At 61.0% G+C, this 19,032-nt stretch overlaps 2 protein-coding genes and 1 long non-coding RNA gene across 3 annotated transcripts in view; 2 read left to right on the top strand and 1 right to left on the bottom strand.

Annotated features, from left to right (window-relative positions):
• Nucleotides 1-1,463, top strand: part of ITGA2 (integrin subunit alpha 2) — a 64,636-nt gene extending 63,173 nt beyond the window's left edge. Inside the window, exons 31-33 of the mRNA XM_036409570.2 lie at nt 701-817; nt 1,195-1,281; nt 1,374-1,463. Coding sequence (XP_036265463.2) covers nt 701-817; nt 1,195-1,275 — 198 coding nt within the window. The 3' untranslated portion in view covers nt 1,276-1,281; nt 1,374-1,463. The remainder of the gene's footprint in view (nt 1-700; nt 818-1,194; nt 1,282-1,373) is intronic.
• Nucleotides 1,464-3,843: 2,380 nt separating this feature from the next.
• Nucleotides 3,844-18,764, top strand: LOC118703291. The gene is made up of 4 exons (XR_004982976.1): nt 3,844-3,968; nt 4,312-4,318; nt 13,461-13,462; nt 18,728-18,764. It is a non-coding gene; the product is annotated as an uncharacterized LOC118703291 (long non-coding RNA).
• On the bottom strand, nt 7,972-14,205 carry MOCS2 (molybdenum cofactor synthesis 2). The gene is made up of 6 exons (XM_036410123.2): nt 14,084-14,205; nt 12,687-12,840; nt 12,047-12,168; nt 11,184-11,334; nt 9,929-10,052; nt 7,972-8,421 (listed from the first exon to the last, which is right to left on the bottom strand). Exons 2-6 carry the CDS (start codon nt 12,791-12,793, stop codon nt 8,356-8,358), a joined length of 570 nt encoding a protein of 189 aa, XP_036266016.1. The 5' UTR covers nt 12,794-12,840; nt 14,084-14,205; the 3' UTR covers nt 7,972-8,355.
• Nucleotides 18,765-19,032: the final 268 nt, after the last annotated feature.

Below are 19,032 nucleotides of genomic sequence, written 5' to 3'. Positions count from 1 at the left end.
GTCTTGTGTGTGTGTGTGGTGTGTGTGTGTATATGAGTGTGTGTGTGGTGTGTGTGTATGTGTGGTGTGTGTTGTGTGAATGTGTGTGTTGTGTGTGTATGAGTGTGTGTGTGGTGTGTGTGTCTGAGTGTCTGAGTGTGTATGAGTGTGTGTGTGTGTGTGTGTGTGTTGTGTGTGTTATGGTGTGTATGTGAGTGTGTATGTGAGTGTGTGTGTGAGTGTGTGTATAGTGTGTGTATGAGTGTGTGAGTGTGTGTATAAGTGTGTGAGTGTGTGTGTGTGTGAGTGTGTGTGTATAAGTGTGTGAGTGTGTGTGTGTGAGTGTGTGTGTATAAGTGTGTGAGTGTGTGTGTGTGTGTGTGTGTGTGTGTGATTGTGTGTGTGTGCCGTGTGTGTATGTGTGTGTATAAAGCTGTATGAAATGGATGCATTAATTGAAATTTGAAGGAGCAGTTTCAGTGACCCTGTAGGAGACCTTCCCCTTGCTTTTCTCTGAGCCTCACCGATCAGAACAGAGGCGGCCATCACTCTGTCGTGTCTATGAAAACAGTGCTTGAATCCGAATAAAGATTAGGTAGCATCCGGCATAACGTTTGGAATCCAGATAATGAGTGGACGTGCCCTGTGGGTAAGCAGGGGCCTGGAACGTGTGAGACGCTGCTCAGGGGGTCCCTCCCTCGGCCTGTGTTCACGTTGGCAGATTCCCGTCACCATCACGAAGCCCCACGAGAAAGCGGAGGTGCCCACCGGCGTGATCGTGGGGAGCGCCGTCGCCGGCCTCCTCCTGCTCCTGGCGCTGGTGGCCGTGCTCTGGAAGGTAAGCCCCGGGGCCTGGCAGTGAGCGTCCTGTCCAGCATCCACCTCCCGGCCCGGCCCCTCCCTCGCAGAGCAAGGGCGTGCCAGGCCAGGCAAAGGCGGTTCTGGCAAACAGCCGGAGGATCTTCCCTCCTCGTCCTGTCCCTAGCCTGCCCTCCCACCCTCCCTCACCCACCCTCATGTCCCAGTCAGCGGCAGACAAACGGAGCCCGGCTCCCTGGGCCCAGCGTCCTCCTGACGGCCCATACCCATCGGTCCCAGGCCACACACCCCTCCTCATGCCCGCGGCTCCCCTGCACGGCTCCCAGGGAAGCCAGGGGGCCGAGGCCCCACGCGCACCAAGCCATCGACATAACGTTTCACACCGTCACCCCACAGCTCGGCTTCTTCAAGAGGAAATATGAGAAAATGATGAAGAATCCAGACGAAGCGGACGAGACCATGGAGCTCAACAGCTGAGCGTCAGCTGGACCCGTGGGCCAGGCCGGACCCGTGGGCCAGGCCGGACCCTGTGGGCCAGGCCGGACCCCGTGGGCCAGGCCGGACCCGTGGGCCAGGCCGGACCCGTGGGCCAGGCCGCCTCCCACCAGCGTCTGCCGTGGCCGAGGGTTTGCTTTCAGACCCGGCGTTTACAGAGTCTTAGGTGCACTGGTCTCATATTTTATTTCAAGAAAACTGCAGGTCGGTTTGGAAAAAGGAAGTGAGGATTGTGGGGTGGGGGGTGTAAAGGTTTATGGGAAAGACGTGTTTATGTGGACCGTGTCCACGCTGGCTGGGCCCAGCGCCGTGTGCCGTGTGCCGTGTCAGAGGGGACATGCCTACAGACATGGCGTCTCCCACAGAACAGCCTTCCTCAGGGTTTTATGGGAGGGGTCCGGTGTGCAGTGACGCTTTTTAAAAGAAGTGACGAGTTTGGTGAAGACAGGACTCGGGGAAAACGGCGGGTCTTCCCCTCTCGCCAGAAGCTGCCAGTTTTCTGTGAGAATCGTGTTTACAGGCGAGGGGCCCTGGCTGGTGTCCGGGGCCGGCTCGCCCTCTCCTGCGCTGGCCTGACGGGGCCCCGCGGTGGCTGTCCGCCTCCTGCCGGCGGGTCCATCCCGGTGAGCGCGTCTGGAGGCCGAAGCACAGGCCGCCGGGCCGCACTGGGCACCACCTGCCTGCGGGCCGCCACGTCGGAGACGAGTTCCCGTCCCTCAGTCCACAGCGGCCGCCTGGCTGCTGCAGGGACCGTGGGACGCTTTAAAGATGAGCCTCGTGCTAGGCACCTTCTCGCCTCTGCACGGAGCCCGGTCTGGCCCAGGGAGCCGAGCCCCCTGGAGCCCGGAGCCTGGTCCCTGTGCGGCCGCAGTCGCCGCTGTGCACACGTCTCCCACCTGCTGTCCACGGAGGCAGCGCCCTGCCGAGCGGATCTCTAACCCTCGGAGCTCCAGGGTGTCAGACAAGGCCGAGCAGACGCCATCCCAGGAACCTGGGAGCCGGCGCGGACCCTGGGCGTCCCCAGGCAGCAGGCGTCTTCGGGCTGGTCCGTCCCGGGACCGACCCCGCAATCACTCACCGGAGGCCCCTTCCACGCTGAGTCTCAGGCCCCGGCTCCTGAGGCCGCCACCTGTCGGATGGACTGAGGCCCCGGACCCCCGTTTTCTGTGCTGGCAACAGGATCCCGGAGGACCTACTGCCTTTTCCTCCTGCACCCTCTCCTCCCTGGCCCACAGGGCCTCGAAGGGCGGGCTGGGCGGGGGGAGGGCCGGGAACCCTGGGCGATGCCATGGGAGCTGCCGCCGGGAGCTGCCGCCGAGCCCCACGGCCGCCAACAGCAGGCCTGGAGCCCAGCTGTGATGGACGCTCTGGGTTTTAGAAGCCGGGACCTGCCCTGCCAGTGGCCAGGGGTGAGTAGCGACCTGGGAACCAGGAGGTCACCGTTCCCTTCCGGGTCAGGACACAGGCCGGGGCTGTGGGCTCGATCCCCAGTAGGGGGCGTGCAGGAGGCGGCCGATCCGTGATTCTCTCCATCACTGATGTTTCTCTCCCTCTCTCTTCCTCTCTGAAACCGATATATAAAAATAATAATAAATAAAAGCCCAGGGCCTGGGCTTTTATAACACAAACAGCCAGTCCTCCAAGGCTCTGACTGTGAGAAGTCTGGGAGGACAGGGATCCGCCGTGTGTGTCTGGCTGCCTCCTGGCCTGGTCCCCCTGCCCTCCTCCCTCCCAGCCGTGGCAGCCAGGGCCAGGCACATAGGCCAGTGATTTACTTTGTATTTGACCAAACGAAGAAGAAAAAACAACCATAAAGTGTCAGGTTAACAGCAAAAAAATGGCTGGTGTTCTCCAGTGAGACGTGCCGGAGCCCAATAAAGTTTTATTGAGAAACAGCATGGGGGAGAGTGGCCATGAGGTGGTGAAGGATGGGACGGACCACGTGACTCTGCAGAGACACAGGAGCTCCTCGGGGTGCTGTGTGAAGGGCCGTGCCCGCCTCCTGCCTCCGCACCAGGCCTGGAGCTGCCGGCAGCAGGCGGGGAGCTGGGCGAGCGAGGCAGTGGCCTGCCTGCGTCTTTCCGCGAAGGGCATGGGCTCCAGCGCCGAGGAGCGCTCCGTGTACCGTAGGCGGGGTCGGCCTGGGTGCTGCGGGCGCTTGGGGCCAGGGGACTCGGGGGCCGTCCTGTGCCTGTGGGGCCCGCAGCTCCTGGGGCCTCTGGCTGCGGAGGCGGGAGCCCCTATGGGTGATCACCGGGCTGCCTCCAGCCTCTGGGGCTCCGGGACCCGGCACCCTGATGGAGAGCCCGCACAGCACCCGCCTGCAGACAGCCTCTGCGGTCAGATCGGAGGCTGAGGCAGAGCTGAGCTTACAGAGGAGCACTCCTCACGCGCCTGTAAGCAAAGGCGGATATCCATCCAAGGAATGAAAGGAGCCTGCAGTGTGAGCCAGGAGGTCCCGGTTCCATCGGTTGCGGGCTCCATCCCCCGTGTGGGGCATGCCGGAGGCAGCCAGTCACAATTCTCTCTCATCGATGTTTCTCTCTCTCCCTCTGAAATCAATAAAATACATTTTTATAAAAGGAAAAACCTTGCTTCAGAAGAAGTTTTGTATTCCTATTCAGCCACACTTTCATTTTGAGATGAAACATGGTGTAGGGCTTAGAAGATGCCACGTCAAAGTGTCCGTTTCATAAATGTAGACGTGAAGGGCTGTATTGTGGCAGAGAAAGTCGAACTGGAAGTGTGTATGTTGCACAGTCAGGTTATAATTGTGTGTTTTTGAAGGAGGCAGGTTGCTGTGGGTACTTTTCTTTCCATGTGAGGCTAATGGCACTATGATGTAGCACGTGTATTGTTCTTGATTAACTGGTTCTGTCTTTCCTCCTGACCAAAGCTACGGATGTGTATGTGTGTGTCTGTGCGTAAAGCTGTGGTGCTCCTGGCTTGAGAGGCAGGTCCCACGAGTGTCCGCAGTGTCTCCTCGGGGCCTGCTCCGGCCACAGTGCGAAGCAGAAGGTGCCCTGTGGCCGCAGCCCATGTGCACCGCGTGGCCCATGAATGGCAGTCCCTCAGACGGCAGAGCTCCTGCGGGGGTTCGGGTTTACGCTCCAGTGTCTCCTGCTGGTCTGATGCACTCACTCCCCTCCACTCTGCCGGAGGGCTGTCCCCTGCCTCCCGCCACTGCCGGTGAGCAGCCTCCTGGGGCCTCTTGGACTGGGGACCGGCGCTCTGCTCCTCGGCCCGCAGGCCCTGAGCTGCCCACAGTCAGACCACAGGTGGCATCCTATTAGGCCCTCTGCCCGCAGGCCCTGAGCTGCCCACAGTCAGACCACAGGTGGCTTCCTATTAGGCCCTCGGCCCGCAGGCGCTGAGCCCGCCCACAGTCAGACCGCAGGTGCCATTGAGCTATTAGGCCCTCGGCCCGCAGGCGCTGAGCCCGCCCACAGTCAGACTGCAGGTGCCATTGAGCTATTAGGCCCTCTGCCCGCAGGCCCTGAGCCCGCCCACAGTCAGACCACAGGTGCCCCGGAGCTCTGGGCCCAGGGCGCCAGCTCAGTGAGATGCGCTCACTCCCTGGGCCGGCAGGACGCACAGCTGAGCTGAGGGCCCTGTGGAATGGAGTGGGGAGAGCCGGCACCTGCTGCTCCGCAGTCCGTGCAGCTGTTTCCTCACTCGGCAGCGAGCAGGAGGGTTCGAGTATTTTCGTGTTTAAGGACTGAACACGCTGATGTGAATGTGCTGAAACCATAAGCCCAGAGGCGCCTCAGGCTCACGGACTGGCCGACAGACAGACGGACGGCATGTTCCCTCCCAGGTGCTGCCACTCACAGCGGCGCCCAGTGCTCCGCATCAGGTGACCTCATGCCTCCCATCCCCCAGTTCTGGGAAACCAGCTCAGAGGGCGCGCGCACACACGCACACACACACACACAGACACATGCACACATGCATGCATGAACACACATGTGCACCAAGTGTGTCTGGTGAGCACCGGGCATTAACACGACTCTGGAGAGAGAGCATTCTTTTCTTTCTTTTTCTTTTTCTCAGAGCTGCTGCTCCAGTTTCAACCCATCAGCGGTTTGGGAGTCCCTAGCCGCCTCTGCCTTGGCGATGTCAGTTGTTAATTCCGGCCATTCGGCTGTGTGTGGTAACACCTGTGTTTAACTGACTTCCCCCATTCCTGGTGGGACCGAGCACTTTTCCCCATGTTCATTGGCCATTCGGGCTTTACAGATTTTGCTTGTTTTTATTATTAATATTTCTGATCTTCTCCTGAGGATATGTCTTTATTGATTTTTAAAAATGTATTTAGTTAATCCTCAGCTGAGGATGTTACTACAATAGCATTTTTAAAAACTCCCTCATTCTATTACAACCCTTTAATATTCTAAACTGAGATTCCAATTAAAGATGGAAAACCATCTAACACAAAACCAGGGACTAATTTTCATCACAGGCCCACTCCAACCTAACTTACTTAAAAAAAAAAATAAACAATTAAATAAAAGGCTACTAAACAAATTGCACTTCTGGGTTCTATGCAAAATACGATAAAATCTCACTCAAGTTGCTTTGACTATAGCCCAGGATCTACTGCCCCCTGCTGGGGGAACTGCTTAACAACAGCACACAAACCATTTCTGCCCAGCACCATCTGTGGCCATATGAAGGCCTTACAGTGTCATTGGGTATAACCCTCTGTGGTATGTTACATCCGCACAGCGTTTATTTTATAACTGGAATCTGCACATATTAATCCTTTCACTTATTTCATCCACCCCCGGCCCCCCTTCCCCTAGGTAAACACGAGTTTGTTTTCTGTCTCCATAAGTCTGTATTTTAGATTCCACTCATTAGGGAAATCTTCAATAATAATAAAAGCACAATATGCTAATTAGCCCAGACATCCTTCCGGGCGACCTTCCAGATGAGGTTGAGCTGTGAAGGCAGCCGGTGCCAGCAGCCAGGGGAGGAAAGCCTACTCTTGCACGAATTTTATGCATCGGCCTCTAGTACATAAACATAGTAACTTTTGGGGTACAAACCCTGGGAATATCTACGGTGGGCCCATGCCTCCATACTAATGTGCTTTCAGAATGAACAGAACTGTCTTCTTCTTCCTAAGGGCTCACATTTAGTGGGAGGAAGAGGGAGCAGGAATGGAGAGGGCAAGGCAGAGACCAGGCCGTCAGGGAGTGGTCGGGAGGGTGTGTCTGCCTTCAGGGTCCTTCAGCCCAGTTCCTCTGGATGGACTTGGGGGGGGGGGGGGGGGAGAGGAGGAGCCTGGCTTACGGGGATTCCTGACGGCAGCGTGGCTCCTTTTGGCCCAGGAAGAGGCGGCAGGAAGACCCTCCCCGTGTGTGAGGGTGGGGGCAGGTACCACCAGACAGACCTTCCCCGTGTGTGAGGGTCAGGGACAGGGACCACCAGACAGACCTTCCCCGTGTGTGAGGGTCAGGGACAGGGATCACCAGACAGACCTTCCCCGTGTGTGAGGGTCAGGGACAGGTACCACCAGACAGACCCTCCCTGTGTGTGAGGGTCGGGGCAGGTACCACCAGACAGACCTTCCCCGTGTGTGAGGGTGGGGGGCAGGTACCACCAGACAGACCTTCCCCGTGTGTGAGGGTGGGGGCAGGTACCACCAGACAGACCTTCCCCGTGTGTGAGGGTGGGGGCAGGTACCACCAGACAGACCTTCCCCGTGTGTGAGGGTCAGGGACAGGTACCACCAGACAGACCTTCCCCGTGTGTGAGGGTGGGGGCAGGTACCACCAGACAGACCTTCCCCGTGTGTGAGGGTGGGGGCAGGTACCACCAGACAGACCTTCCCCGTGTGTGAGGGTGGGGGCAGGTACCACCAGACAGACCTTCCCCGTGTGTGAGGGTGGGGGCAGGTACCACCAGACAGACCTTCCCCGTGTGTGAGGGTCAGGGACAGGGATCACCAGACAGACCTTCCCCGTGTGTGAGGGTCAGGGACAGGGATCACCAGACAGACCCTCCCTGTGTGTGAGGGTCAGGGACAGGGATCACCAGCTGGGTGCCTGGCACCAAGCAGGCAGTCAAGGTTGGTAGGAAAGGTGGATTCCTTATGTTAAAATGTTTCACTAGATGTAACAAATAATATTAATGACCTCACCAATGGGGAGGCTGTTCATTAATGACCTCACCAATGGGGAGGCTGCGTAAGCAGCCAAAAGGGATGCTAGCTGAAGTGCTTTAATAACCATGCAATTCTCCTTCTTCGTTGCCTGTGGATCAAATTTCATTTTTATTTTACTGATTTCAGACAGGAAGGGAGAGGGAGCGATAGAAACATCAACGATGAGAGAGAATCATGGATCAGCTGCCTCCTGCACACCCCCTACTGTGGATCGAGCCCACAGCCCAGGCATAGGCCCTGACCAGGAACTGAACTGTGACCTCCTGGTCGATGCTCAACCACTGAGGCACACCAGCTGGCTGTGGGTCAAATTTTAACCTTGTTGACAGTCAATTACCCTGGTTTTACAGCAACTTTATGCTGATTTGTATACGGATTCAATACGAAGAACTTATAAAATCTAGTAAGTGATAGTGAGATGATAGATTCTGAAATCCTAGAAACCATCATAGTATGAAATACATATTTTATGTCTTAGAAGAACTGAATGTTAACACACAGAAAAATGCTCCTCATAGACGTTTTTAATCATGTGTTTATTGGGTTTACTTTTTAAATATATAAATTCTGAAAATATATCAGGACTGTCGGACAATGACTTCCTGCGCCCTCCCATTCTGCCGGCACCATAGCGGTGCCCTGGCTGGGGGGGGTTTCCCTGAGACAGAGTCGTGAATCCAGTTACAATCATTACAATCATCAGTCACGGGTTCATTTGTCTACCGCGGACATCTTTCCTCGCATTTAAATGATTCTTCCGTTTCCCCTAAAGGCTGTCCCTCTCTCTGGCTCCAGTGTAAGGCCTCACCCCAAACTCTCCTGAGTTCTGGAGAAGGAAAACCAAACTGTGGTCCCAGGACAGGCGTGAGCACCTCACCCACGTGGGTGACTTAATTGCCGGGTGCCCAGAAGCATTCTTTGTTTCTCTTCCAAGATGACGATTCTTCATAGATCTCCTAAAAAACAGAACCACGGCAGGGACTCAGGATCACCATTTACATCTGCTCCCCTCTCAGCGACCACATGGCGTTCGCATACGGCACGGAGAGCAGAGACATGCATGAACATGTCCCTGCACACAGGACGCCAACCGGAGGGGAGCGTGGACAGGAGCCTTCACGGGGACGAGGGGCAGAACAGGGCCGGACCCCCGGGGGCAGGCAGAGGGGCCTGCGATCTGAGTTCTGAGCAGGTTCCTCTCCCCGCACACCTCTGCTCCCACAGCCGCCCTGCGCCGGCCATGGGCAGAGGCCACCGGGGACAGTGACCGCAGCGGCTCTGACAGGGACAGCGCCCGCCCACCCACCGCTGCGTCTCCGAGGACCTCCAAGCACAGGCTGCGGGCGCCTCGCGCCCCCCCCCCCCCCACCCTGGAACCCTCCCTCCTTACTCCCCAGCCAGAACCCCAAATTCACTGTCCCCCGGACACCTGGACCCTGTCCCACCGCCGCTCACCGGCAGCTGGCGGGCTGACCCTCCCTGCCAGGCTTGTGATCACGGTGGGGTGTCCTCGTGGTGGGGGGCCCTTGCTGTGGGGTGCCCTCCCGGTGGGGTGCCCTCGCGGTGGGGTGTCCTCACAGTGGGGGGCCCTCACTGGGGGGGCCCTCGCTCCCTCCTCAGGATTCTCCCCGCTCCGTGGACACAGGCCTGGCTCAGAGCACACACCACACGGCCCCTGCTGCGGTCACTGTCCCCTGCCACGTCCATCCTCTGTTTCCCCGCTAACAGGCTGCCATCTCCATTCGGAAAGCCCGGTCCCACATCCCACGGCGGGTCAGGTCCACTGAGGGCCCCGCCTGGTCCCCGGCCCTGGCTGCTGCTCCCCCCACACACCCCCGCTCTGCTCAGCGCCACCTCGCTGCCGGCTGCCCACAGCACAGACCAGCCGCTGCCACGGCCGCCACCGCTCTCCACCGGCTCACCGCGGGGCTGGGCCGACGGACAGCCGTGCGTCTCCCATTCACACCGTCACACCCACGCCCCGGCGCTCCCCGGAGGCAGTGCTCCCTCTCCTCTCTCTGAAGGAGGGAGCCGGGAGGTCTGGCGCCTTGAGGAACTCGGTGCCGGGCACCTGCGCGGCAGCCGCACGCTCCCATCTGCACAGGGGACGCCCTGGCGCAGGGACCCTAACCGAGGAGTCCCGTCTCACACTCCGTGCCGAGCATTCTGGGGGCGTATGTTTTTCATGGTTAACAAACCCTGGAGAAAGGAGCCTATATAATAAAAGGGTGATGTTTTCTGGACGAAGCGGGGACTGTGAGGGCGGAGGCGGCGGGCGGGGCCGATCCCCTTGCAGGAATTCCGTGCGCAGCCTCTGGTTTTGCGCAAACACCGGCTTCCCGGGCTGAGGACGCCGGAGTGAGCGAGTCGGGCAGACCCAGGGCAGGGCGCGCACGCTGCGTGTGCTCTGTCTGCTTAGGATTCCGGAGAAACCGCCACAGGCAGAGCGGCGCCCCTCCGTACCTTCTTCCACACCGGCACCGAGGCCTTCAGGGCGTCGATGGCGTAGCTCACGGCTCCGAGGGACGCAGCCCGGTGGGCCGAGGACACGGCGATGACGACGCTGGCTTCGGCCACAGGGACCAGGCTGCAACAGAACGGAGGACCCGTGACACCTCCTCTGACTCTGCTCCAGGCTCACGGCCCGCCAACAATCCGAGACGCTCCCCGCACTGACCCGCCTCCTCTCTACGGAGGAGCCAAACCCACAGGCACCGCAGGCGGAGCAGCAGAGAACGTGAACATCCCACAGCAGCACGCAGCCCGAGGGCAGCCCCGGGCAGGAGGCGGCAACACGCTGCCATGACGACCCCGTCTCAGCTGCTGGGCCCCGCTCAGAGCCTGCGGCCCTGGCTTCTTAGCGACCAAAGGCACCCGGATCCGATGTCCTCCACAGGCATGTGCCCCAGGGCTGCTTCTCTTCATACAAACAGAGTCTGGACGGAGGCCCGTTCTCCAACGGCCTCCGGGACTGCCCCCCATCCGCACAGCCGTGCGGCCCGGGCTCAGGGGTCCTGCCTGCCGGAAGCTCATTCCAGCATGTCGTAAATGCAAGAAATGTCATCAAAAGGCTGATGGAACCTTGAGGACTGCCTGCTGGAAATGGCTGAGGGCATTTCCCCACACCTGAACATCTGCATGGATGACTGCTCGCTGCCAGACAGCTGAGGGCATGTCAATCTACATGCTATTGCCTCCCGCTGGCCAAACACCTGAACAGCCGCAGGCAGTTCCCCCAATCCAACAATGCCTCTGTGTACTAAACCTTGGCCTTTGATATGACTAGGACAATTTGTGTTAATAAAAAGCAAGGGGTCGAGAGAGAGAGAGAGAGAGAGAGAGAGAGAGAGAGAGAGAGAGAGAGAGAGAGAGAGAGAGAGGAGGACTTGGTTTCTTTAGCTAAGTCTTCTCTGGCTCCCCAAAATGCATCCAAAATTATGTTTCCTCCCTGGACTCTTGACTAATTTACACACAGTGCCTTCTCCAGATTCCTGAGCCCTTCTAGATGCCGAGAAACATACGCCGGCATTACTCGCCCACCTGGGCCCTGGCACTGTCCAAACGTTACAACGGAACCAGCAGCCTTAACAGCGCTGGGAGGCGCCTCTGCAGGCTGCCAGGAAACACGCAGCGTCTCTCCCCGTGAGCCAGGACCCTGTGACTCTGCAGGGTCCGCAGCAGCACGGAGGCGAGCCGGCACCGATGGAGGGAGCCGTACCCGAGCCTGTGGAACACCGCGATGTGCCTGACCGGCCACCTTTGCCTCAGGTCGCTGCAAATCCTCCGGACTTCGTTTTCCGCCATCGGAACGTACGCTTCGTACTCCAAGCTCATGACTTTTTTCCCTTCAAAGTGATTCCTTGTGGTCCCTAAGAAGAAGGGGAAAAAGGCAATTAAAATAAGGCTTCTCCTTATAATAGAAACTGCACAGTAAAAAAGGGTTCTAATTTTTTAAGCACATTTTTACTGACTTTTTTTTAGAGAGGAAGGGAGAGGGAGAGAAAAAGAAAAACCCATGTGAGAGGGAAACATCGCTTGGCTGCCTCCTGCATGCCCCCTACTGGGGATTGAGCCTGCAACCCGGGCATGTGCCCTGCCTGACCTGGAACTGAACCGGCAACGTTCTGATGCATGGACGACCAGGGCAGAAAAGGGGCTGTTTTGGAACAGACAGTAGCCTACAGATCTGTCTAGCGATTACTGTGAAGTATTCTAAAGATGAACACGGTGAGAACAAGAGGACTGTCCCAAAGGTAAGACAGGAAGACGCGCTGACGAGGCAGCCGGATGGAGACTCTCCTGTGACAAACCAGCACCCGTTCTCTTCCGGCACACTTGCCACTGAGAAGGAACGCTCCGTCCCCGGGCTGTCACGGAGGTCCCACCATCACCGTCTCCCTGAATGTTTGGAACACACAGGCTTCTCTCTGCTCAGGGCGTCTGTCCTGCTCGCCTGAAGATCACTAACACAAAGCCAAAGCTGGAGACCCACCGGTCCCCTTGGCTCAGCGTCTTACATCCGCCCTGACACTCGGCACGGAAACACTGCCGACCGGCAGCGAAAGCAGGGGACAGGCTCACCCACAAACAGGGACACGGCTCCGCAGAGCGGGGACGTCACCAGCTGCGAGACCTCCTCCACGGACAGCTTCTCGGCCGTGAACTTGATGATGTCTTTGTGTTCCTCCTCCCCGACGTCCGCCCTGGAAGAGAGCAGTAACAACCTCGGCGGTGTGCAGAGGCCAGACCGGCCACAGGCTGCGTGTCCGGGCGCGTCTCCTACGTCAGAGGTGCTGGGCGGAGGATCCGATCTGAATGATACCAGTAAGCGTGCAATTAAAAAAACAAACAACCAGTGTTTTTTATAAATACCCCGAATGAGTCGAGTATGGTACCAAAAGGAGTTTACCATGAACACGATCACTAAAAGCCGTGGTTCTCAACCTTCCTGATGCCGCGGGGGGCAAAGTGGTGAAAAATACCCAGGCCTCCGTGGCCGTGCTGACGCACAGGAGAACCCCAATAAGCCATGCTGAGAGAGGAGGACCAGCACCTCCGAGTGACATGACGGAGCTGCCGGCACAGGACTGACAGACCGGCAGGGAGGTGTCAGGTCCGTCCGCACCGACACGGGCTGTGCCGGGACAGCGAGCTCGCGAACACTCAGAGCGCGGGTCCCCGCCGTCTGCTACAGGCGACACCTGCGGAAGGGAACACTCACCGCGCAGGCCCCCCGGGGCCCTCAGCACTAGCCTCCGCTGATGGGGGGGATGATGGCGACTTCGTCTCCTTCCCGAAGCAGGAGGAGCTGGTCTCCGAGCTCGACATACTCCTGCCGCACAGCCAGGATCACCTGGTTCCTGACATCGGCCAGCCTGAGGGAGCAAGCGGAGTGCGCAGTGTCAGAGCTGTGCTAGGCCTCCAGGTCTCCAATGGAAATTAGGTGACATAAGCCCTGGTCAGTGTGGCTCAGTGGACAGAGCATCAGCCAGCACGCTGAAGGGTCGCAGGTTCGATTCCAGTCAAGGGAACGTACCTCGGTTTCAGTACCTTGATCCCTGACCCTGGGTGGGGCCCAGGTGGGAGGCAGCCAGTCGTGTCTCTCTCACATCAATGTTTCTCTCTCTCTGTCTCTCCCTTTCCCTTCCACTCTCTCTAAAAATCAACAGAAAAATATCCTCTGGTGAGGACTGAGAAAACACAAGACATATAAGACATAAATATCACTTTGTAGCATCGCCTGCAGAGTTACTAATGAAAGTAACTTATATGCTGCAGAGAAAAGATGCATCCACAGGAGAGAATTCTCAGTCACCACCAAGAACACAGTCACTGCCAACAGCTCTCACTGGCTGCTGTGTGTCTCAGAGAATGAAATACCGAAAAGATAAGAGACTGAAGGTAACACTCAGACCAGGTCAAAGGAAGAAAGGAAAAAGAAAAATGTCCTGATTCCAGGAGCCTTCTAAGGGTACAGTCTGCTAGTGTACCCCAGAAGTCCCCCCAAGACAGGTGTCCCCGGCAGGTGAAAGGTTAAAGGTCGGGTGGGCAGAGGTTATCAGGGCACTTTAAGACAGTTTAAAAGATACAAAATAAAATAAGTCGTTTTTTGAACACGCGTTGAGGAGTATCCTTCACACGGTGAACCTCTCTATGGACTAAGTGCCACCATTAATGCTCCTGATCACCTTCTAGGAAGCCACGTTGACACTCTGTCCCCAAAAGAACGTGAGGCAGGGACAACAGCAGAAACAGGACATCGGCTATTGCAAAACGCAAACTCAGCCGCCCTGGGGTTTGCTCTCTCTCATTTTTATCTTAACCTCAGAAATTTCTATTGACTTCTCAGAAGACGTAAACGTCCCAAGCACACATTGTAACAGAACGTGTGACCACCTCACTCACGCTGTGAAAATGCAGCATCTGCACGCTGGCTACCATGAAACCACAAGAGCGAACGGGAGCCTGTCGGTCAGGGCGCAGCTCACTGCGCTTCTGGGTGAGCCTGCGGGAGGACGAGGGTTGGCCTCCCCAGAGGGTTCCAGAAACACAGCCATGTTCACTGCGACCGTGTGCGCACGCACACATTCTAGATTGCTAGAAAGCTCCACCCTTTACCCCGGATGCCGCGTCTCCAGCTCAGCCCACAGCTGCGCCGCCGGGATCTCCTGGGGCACAGAGACGGTCTCGGCGCGGGTCCCGGTGATCTCGGCGCTCTTCGCAAAGTACAGCACCTGGACCTGCGAGGGAGAGGATGCTCCCGTGGCGACCACGGCCCTTTGCTGGCACAGGTGCTAGCTTCCTGTCACGGACACACTGGGAAGTGAGGGAACCTCAAAGCGCCCAGCGTATGTGCGTTTTGACGATGCTGGTGTGTGCAGCCCATTCTCACTCGTTTCCGGTGCTGGTCAGCTCTGCAAACGCCCAAGAGCCCCCGCCCGCACCCAGACAATGACTCCTCAGAGAGGGGACGTGAGGCGGCCTCCCGCTGACGGGTTAGCACCTTCTATGAACAGGTGAACAGTGACCCGGGTCCGGGTGCAGCTGGCAGAGGGGCCTGGAGGTGAGACTGCCTTTGGGGCGGCCCTGGCCTGGCACCGCGCCTGGCCCCCGGCTGGTTATGCAACCGCAGTCACAGGGCACAGAGCGGAGCGGGCTGGGCTGCTGTGCAGGCCGAGCAGGTTCCAGCGCTGGCGCCGGCACCTGCCCCTGGCCCTGTCCCTGTCCCCTGCCCCTGCCCCTGCACCTCACCTACCCCCTGTCCCTGCCCCTGCCCCTGCCCCCTGCCCCCTGCCCCTGCCCCCTGCCCCTGCCCCTGCCCCCTGCCCCCTGCCCCTGCCCCCGCCCCCTGCCCCCTGCCCCCGCCGCCTGCCCCCTGCCCCTGCCCCCTGCACCTCACCTACCCCCTGTCCCTGCCCCTGCCCCCCACCCCCGCCCTCGCCCCCTACCCCCCGCCCCCGCCCCTGCCCCTGCCCCCGCCCCTGCCCCTGCCCCTGCCCGGTGCGCCGCTGCAGCCGCCAGCGGTCGCACACGCTGAGGCCGCGCTAGGGGGGTTCTCGGTGCTGACCTTCGGGGCGGCCGCCCGGTTAGGTGCGTGAGCGCCCACCCAGCACCCACACCGGCACCCACACCAGCCGGTGGGAACCAGGGGGGGCGGGCTCTGGGGAGGGGAGGGGGTTCCTGGGGGCGGATCTCCTGAAGCGAAACCTGTCTCCAGAGCAGGAAGGACCCAGGACGGGGCGAAGGTCAGGGCGCCCCTAGGGAGGGAGGGTGCCCTGGAGAGGGAGGGTGCTGACAGGGAGGGGGTGCCCTGGAGAGGGAGGGTGCCGACAGGGAGGGGGTGCCCTGGAGAGGGAGGGTGCTGACAGGGAGGGGGTGCCCTGGAGAGGGAGGGTGCCGACAGGGAGGAGGGCGCCCTGGAGAGGAGGGTGCTGACAGGGAGGGAGGGGGTGCCCTGGAGAGGGAGGGTGCTGACAGGGAGGGAGGAGGGCGCCCTGGAGAGGGAGGGTGCTGACAGGGAGGGAGGGTGCCCTGGAGAGGGAGGGTGCCGACAGGGAGGAGGGCGCCCTGGAGAGGAGGGTGCTGACAGGGAGGGAGGGGGTGCCCTGGAGAGGGAGGGTGCCGACAGGGAGGAGGGCGCCCTGGAGAGGGAGGGTGCCGACAGGGAGGGAGGGTGCTGACAGGGAGGGAGGGCGCCCTGGAGAGGGAGGGTGCCTACAGGGAGGGGTGCCCTTAGGGAGGAGGGAGGGCGCCGGGCGGGAGGTGCCCTGGGCCGCGCAGGGCCTCGAGGCCGGGGTCCGGGCCCGCAGGGCGGGGGGCGGGGGTCGGGGCGAGCGGGCGCCCGGAGAGGCCTTACCTGGCAGCGCCGCACCATCCCGCCCGGCGCGGGTCCGCGGGGCGACCGGAGGCGGAGCCCGGCGCACGCACGGCGCAGGCGCACTGACAGCCGCCGCACTGCGCACGCGCCCCGCTCGCCCCGCCCCTCGCCCCGCCCCTCCCGGATCCGCGGGGCTGAGCCGTGTCCGCCCGGAGCCCGGGGGCGGGGCCGGGGGCGGGGACCGGGGGCGGGGACCGGGGCCGGGGGCGGGGGCCGGGGGCGGGGGCCGGGGGCGGGGGCGGGGACCGGGGGCGGGGGCCGGGGGCGGGGACCGGGGGTTGGGGGCGGGGGCCGGGGGCGGGGGCCGGGGGCGGGGACCGGGGGCGGGACCGGGGCCGGGGGCGGGGGCCGGGGGCGGGGGCCGGGGGTTGGGGGCGGGGGCCGGGGGCGGGGGCCGGGGGCGGGGGCCGGGGGCGGGGACCGGGGCCGGGGGCGGGGGCCGGGGGCGGGGGCCGGGGGCGGGGACCGGGGGCGGGGACCGGGGCCGGGGGCGGGGGCGGGGGCGGGGGCCGGGGGCGGGGGCGGGGACGGGGGCGGGGGCCGGGGGCGGGGCCGGGGGCGGGGGCGGGGACCGGGGGCGGGGGCCGGGGCGGGGCCGGGGGCGGGGGCGGGGGCGGGGGCGGGGGCGGGGGCGGGGGCCGGGGGCGGGGGCCGGGGGGGGGGGGGGGGCGGGGGCCGGGGGGGGGGGCCGGGGGCGGGGGCCGGGGGGGGGGGGCGCAGGGGCGGGGACCGGAGCGGGGGGGGGGGCCGGGGGCGGGGGCGGGGGCGGGGGCGGGGGCGGGGGCCGCAGGGGGCGGAGGGACCGGGGGCGGGGGCCGGGGACGGGGCCGGGGGCGGGGGGCCGCAGGGGGCGGAGGGACCGGGGGCGGGGGCCGGGGGCGGGGGCCGCAGGGGGCGGCGGGGCCGGGCGGCGGGCAGGCGCCTGCGCAGAGGCAGGGGCTGGCCGGCTCCGGACCCCACCTGCGGGCGCCCCCGCCCCCGTTCTTATCTTCAGTTCATTGGAGTCAGAGGGAGCGGAGGGGAGGCATCAGGTGAGGGGATCCTGGACCGCCGCGCCCCGCGCCCCGCGCCCCGCGGGCCCGCCGCCGGCCTGTGCCGGACCGGACCGGGCCGGACCGGACCTCCGGGCTCGCGGGCGGAGGGAGGCCCAGCGGAGCCCCGGCGCCGGCGGCGGCTCCCACGGGCCCTTTGCCCGCCGCCGGCGCCGGGGCCGCCCCTCCAGGCGCGGAGCTTCCGACCGGAGCGACCTTCTCCGGCTGGAGCCCAGCGGCTCCTGCCGGGTCCGGCCGCCCAGCCCCGTGCGGACCAGGCCGGCCGCGGTGGGCTCCGCGGTGGAAGGATGGAGCGGGCCCGGCCCTGGGCGCCCAGGCCGGTGGCACACACGGTCACGTGGCTCCCACCAGGCGCCACCCCGGGACCGGCACATGGGGGGGCGCTCAGCTGAGGGCTGGCCCCGGGAGAGCTCAGCGGGGAGGGAGGGCATTTCCGGCCCCGCCCGAGGGTGCCAGCTTAGGGAGGCCCCGCCCGAGGGTGCCAGCTTAGGGAGGCCCCGCCCGAGGGTGCCCGCTTAGGGAGGCCCCGCCCGAGGGTGCCAGCTTAGGGAGGCCACGGCAGAGGGCGCTTGGCCAGGCGGGTGCCCCCAGCCAGGGGCAGTGGAGGTGAGGCTGGAGGTACCAGGGAGTGACCCAGGGCAAGAGACAGGGACAAGGACCGGCAGACACCCGCGTCTGTGCTGGGCCGTGGTGAGCATCCCAGATACAGAATCATACATTCAGACAGGACCCCGGAGATGACATTGACCTTAGCCTGGCCAGGGACGTCCAAGGCCAGCCCATGGCGGGGGCAATGTCTACAGCACGGCTGAGAGCAAACGCAGGAGCCAGCAGGTGACAGCCAGGCTGGTGCTGAGGGAGCCAAGTCTCCGGGCCTCAACCTGCAGACTACAACTGAGGGATGGCAGCAAGCACCTCAGGCAGAAACTGCTGATCGGCTTCTGTACTTACTTGTTTGCTAAAACGACAGGGAGTTATTTTGGTTTTCTGAACTTAGGTATGCTCTCCCAGTACCCCATGGATGGTAGTCTGAACGGACCATTGATTGCGATCTCACTGGTCACTGAAGCACATTCTTCTGGCACCCAGGACAGCTCACTTACCCTAAATTGCCTCAGTAGCTACAGATAACGAGTTTTGGTTGACTCGGTGGTCCCGGAATCTGGACAGCACAATTATTCTAAATCGCCCGGTGGTCCCAGATAAAGTGTTTCTGTTGATTCAGTGATTCGCAGATACTTTAGATAACTAGCTTGCTCAGTTTTGCTTCTGTAACTGCTTTGCACAAACCAGGTTCCTCATTCCAGACCCAAAGCTGTAATCCATACCTCTGTGATATCCTGCCCAGAAGAGCCAGACGTGGCTGCTGTTCGGGGCTGTGGGTTTGGAGGCTGCCTTGCTCCCCTGCATGCCGCCAGCTTTTAATAAATGACTCCGTAATTTGACTTCTTGAGGCGTCCTTTATAAGATGGGGGTACACAACAACACGACAACACGCACAGCAGCCCAGAGCCCCTCCCCAGGCAGGAACCCGCCATCCTGAGAGGCAGCAACTGCACACTCAGCAGGAAAGGGGGAATGGCAGTCAATAAAGGAAAGAAGCGAGACCTTAACCCCCTTACGTATAAAACAAACTGGGGGACTGTGGTTAGGAGGTAAAATATAACTGATGCCAGAATATTTTAAAAACATAACAGAAATGGCCCCAAATTGGGACTTGTGTTTACAAACATTGATTCAAGCCTCAATGTTTTTCATAATCTTGTTTATTTTAGAAGGACCTACCTACCAGGAGCCACTACAAACGATCTTAATAAAAATGTGGCGCCGAAGCTGGTTTGGCTCAGTGGTAGAGCGTCGGTATGCAGACAGAAAGTTCAGGTTCGATTCCGGTCAAGGGCATGTATGTTGGTTGCGGGCACATCCCCCGGTAGGGGGTGTGCAAGAGGCAGCTGGCCGATGTTTCTCTCTCATCGATGTTTCTAGCTCTCTCTCTCTCTCCCTTCCTCTCTGTTAAAAATCAATAAAATGTATTTTCTAAAAATGTGGCGATTTCTAATTCCTTCAGTTTCACTGTTGTTAAACTCAAGCACCGTTAGTTAAAAGCTACCGATAATGAATACGGTGCAGTGTCATTG

The sequence above is a fragment of the Pipistrellus kuhlii genome, unplaced genomic scaffold (assembly GCF_014108245.1).
Source record: "Pipistrellus kuhlii isolate mPipKuh1 unplaced genomic scaffold, mPipKuh1.p scaffold_m20_p_4, whole genome shotgun sequence".
NCBI lineage: Eukaryota > Metazoa > Chordata > Mammalia > Chiroptera > Vespertilionidae > Pipistrellus > Pipistrellus kuhlii.
The sequence above is the reverse complement of the archived record's forward strand: the minus strand, read 5'-3'. Positions and strand labels throughout refer to the sequence as shown.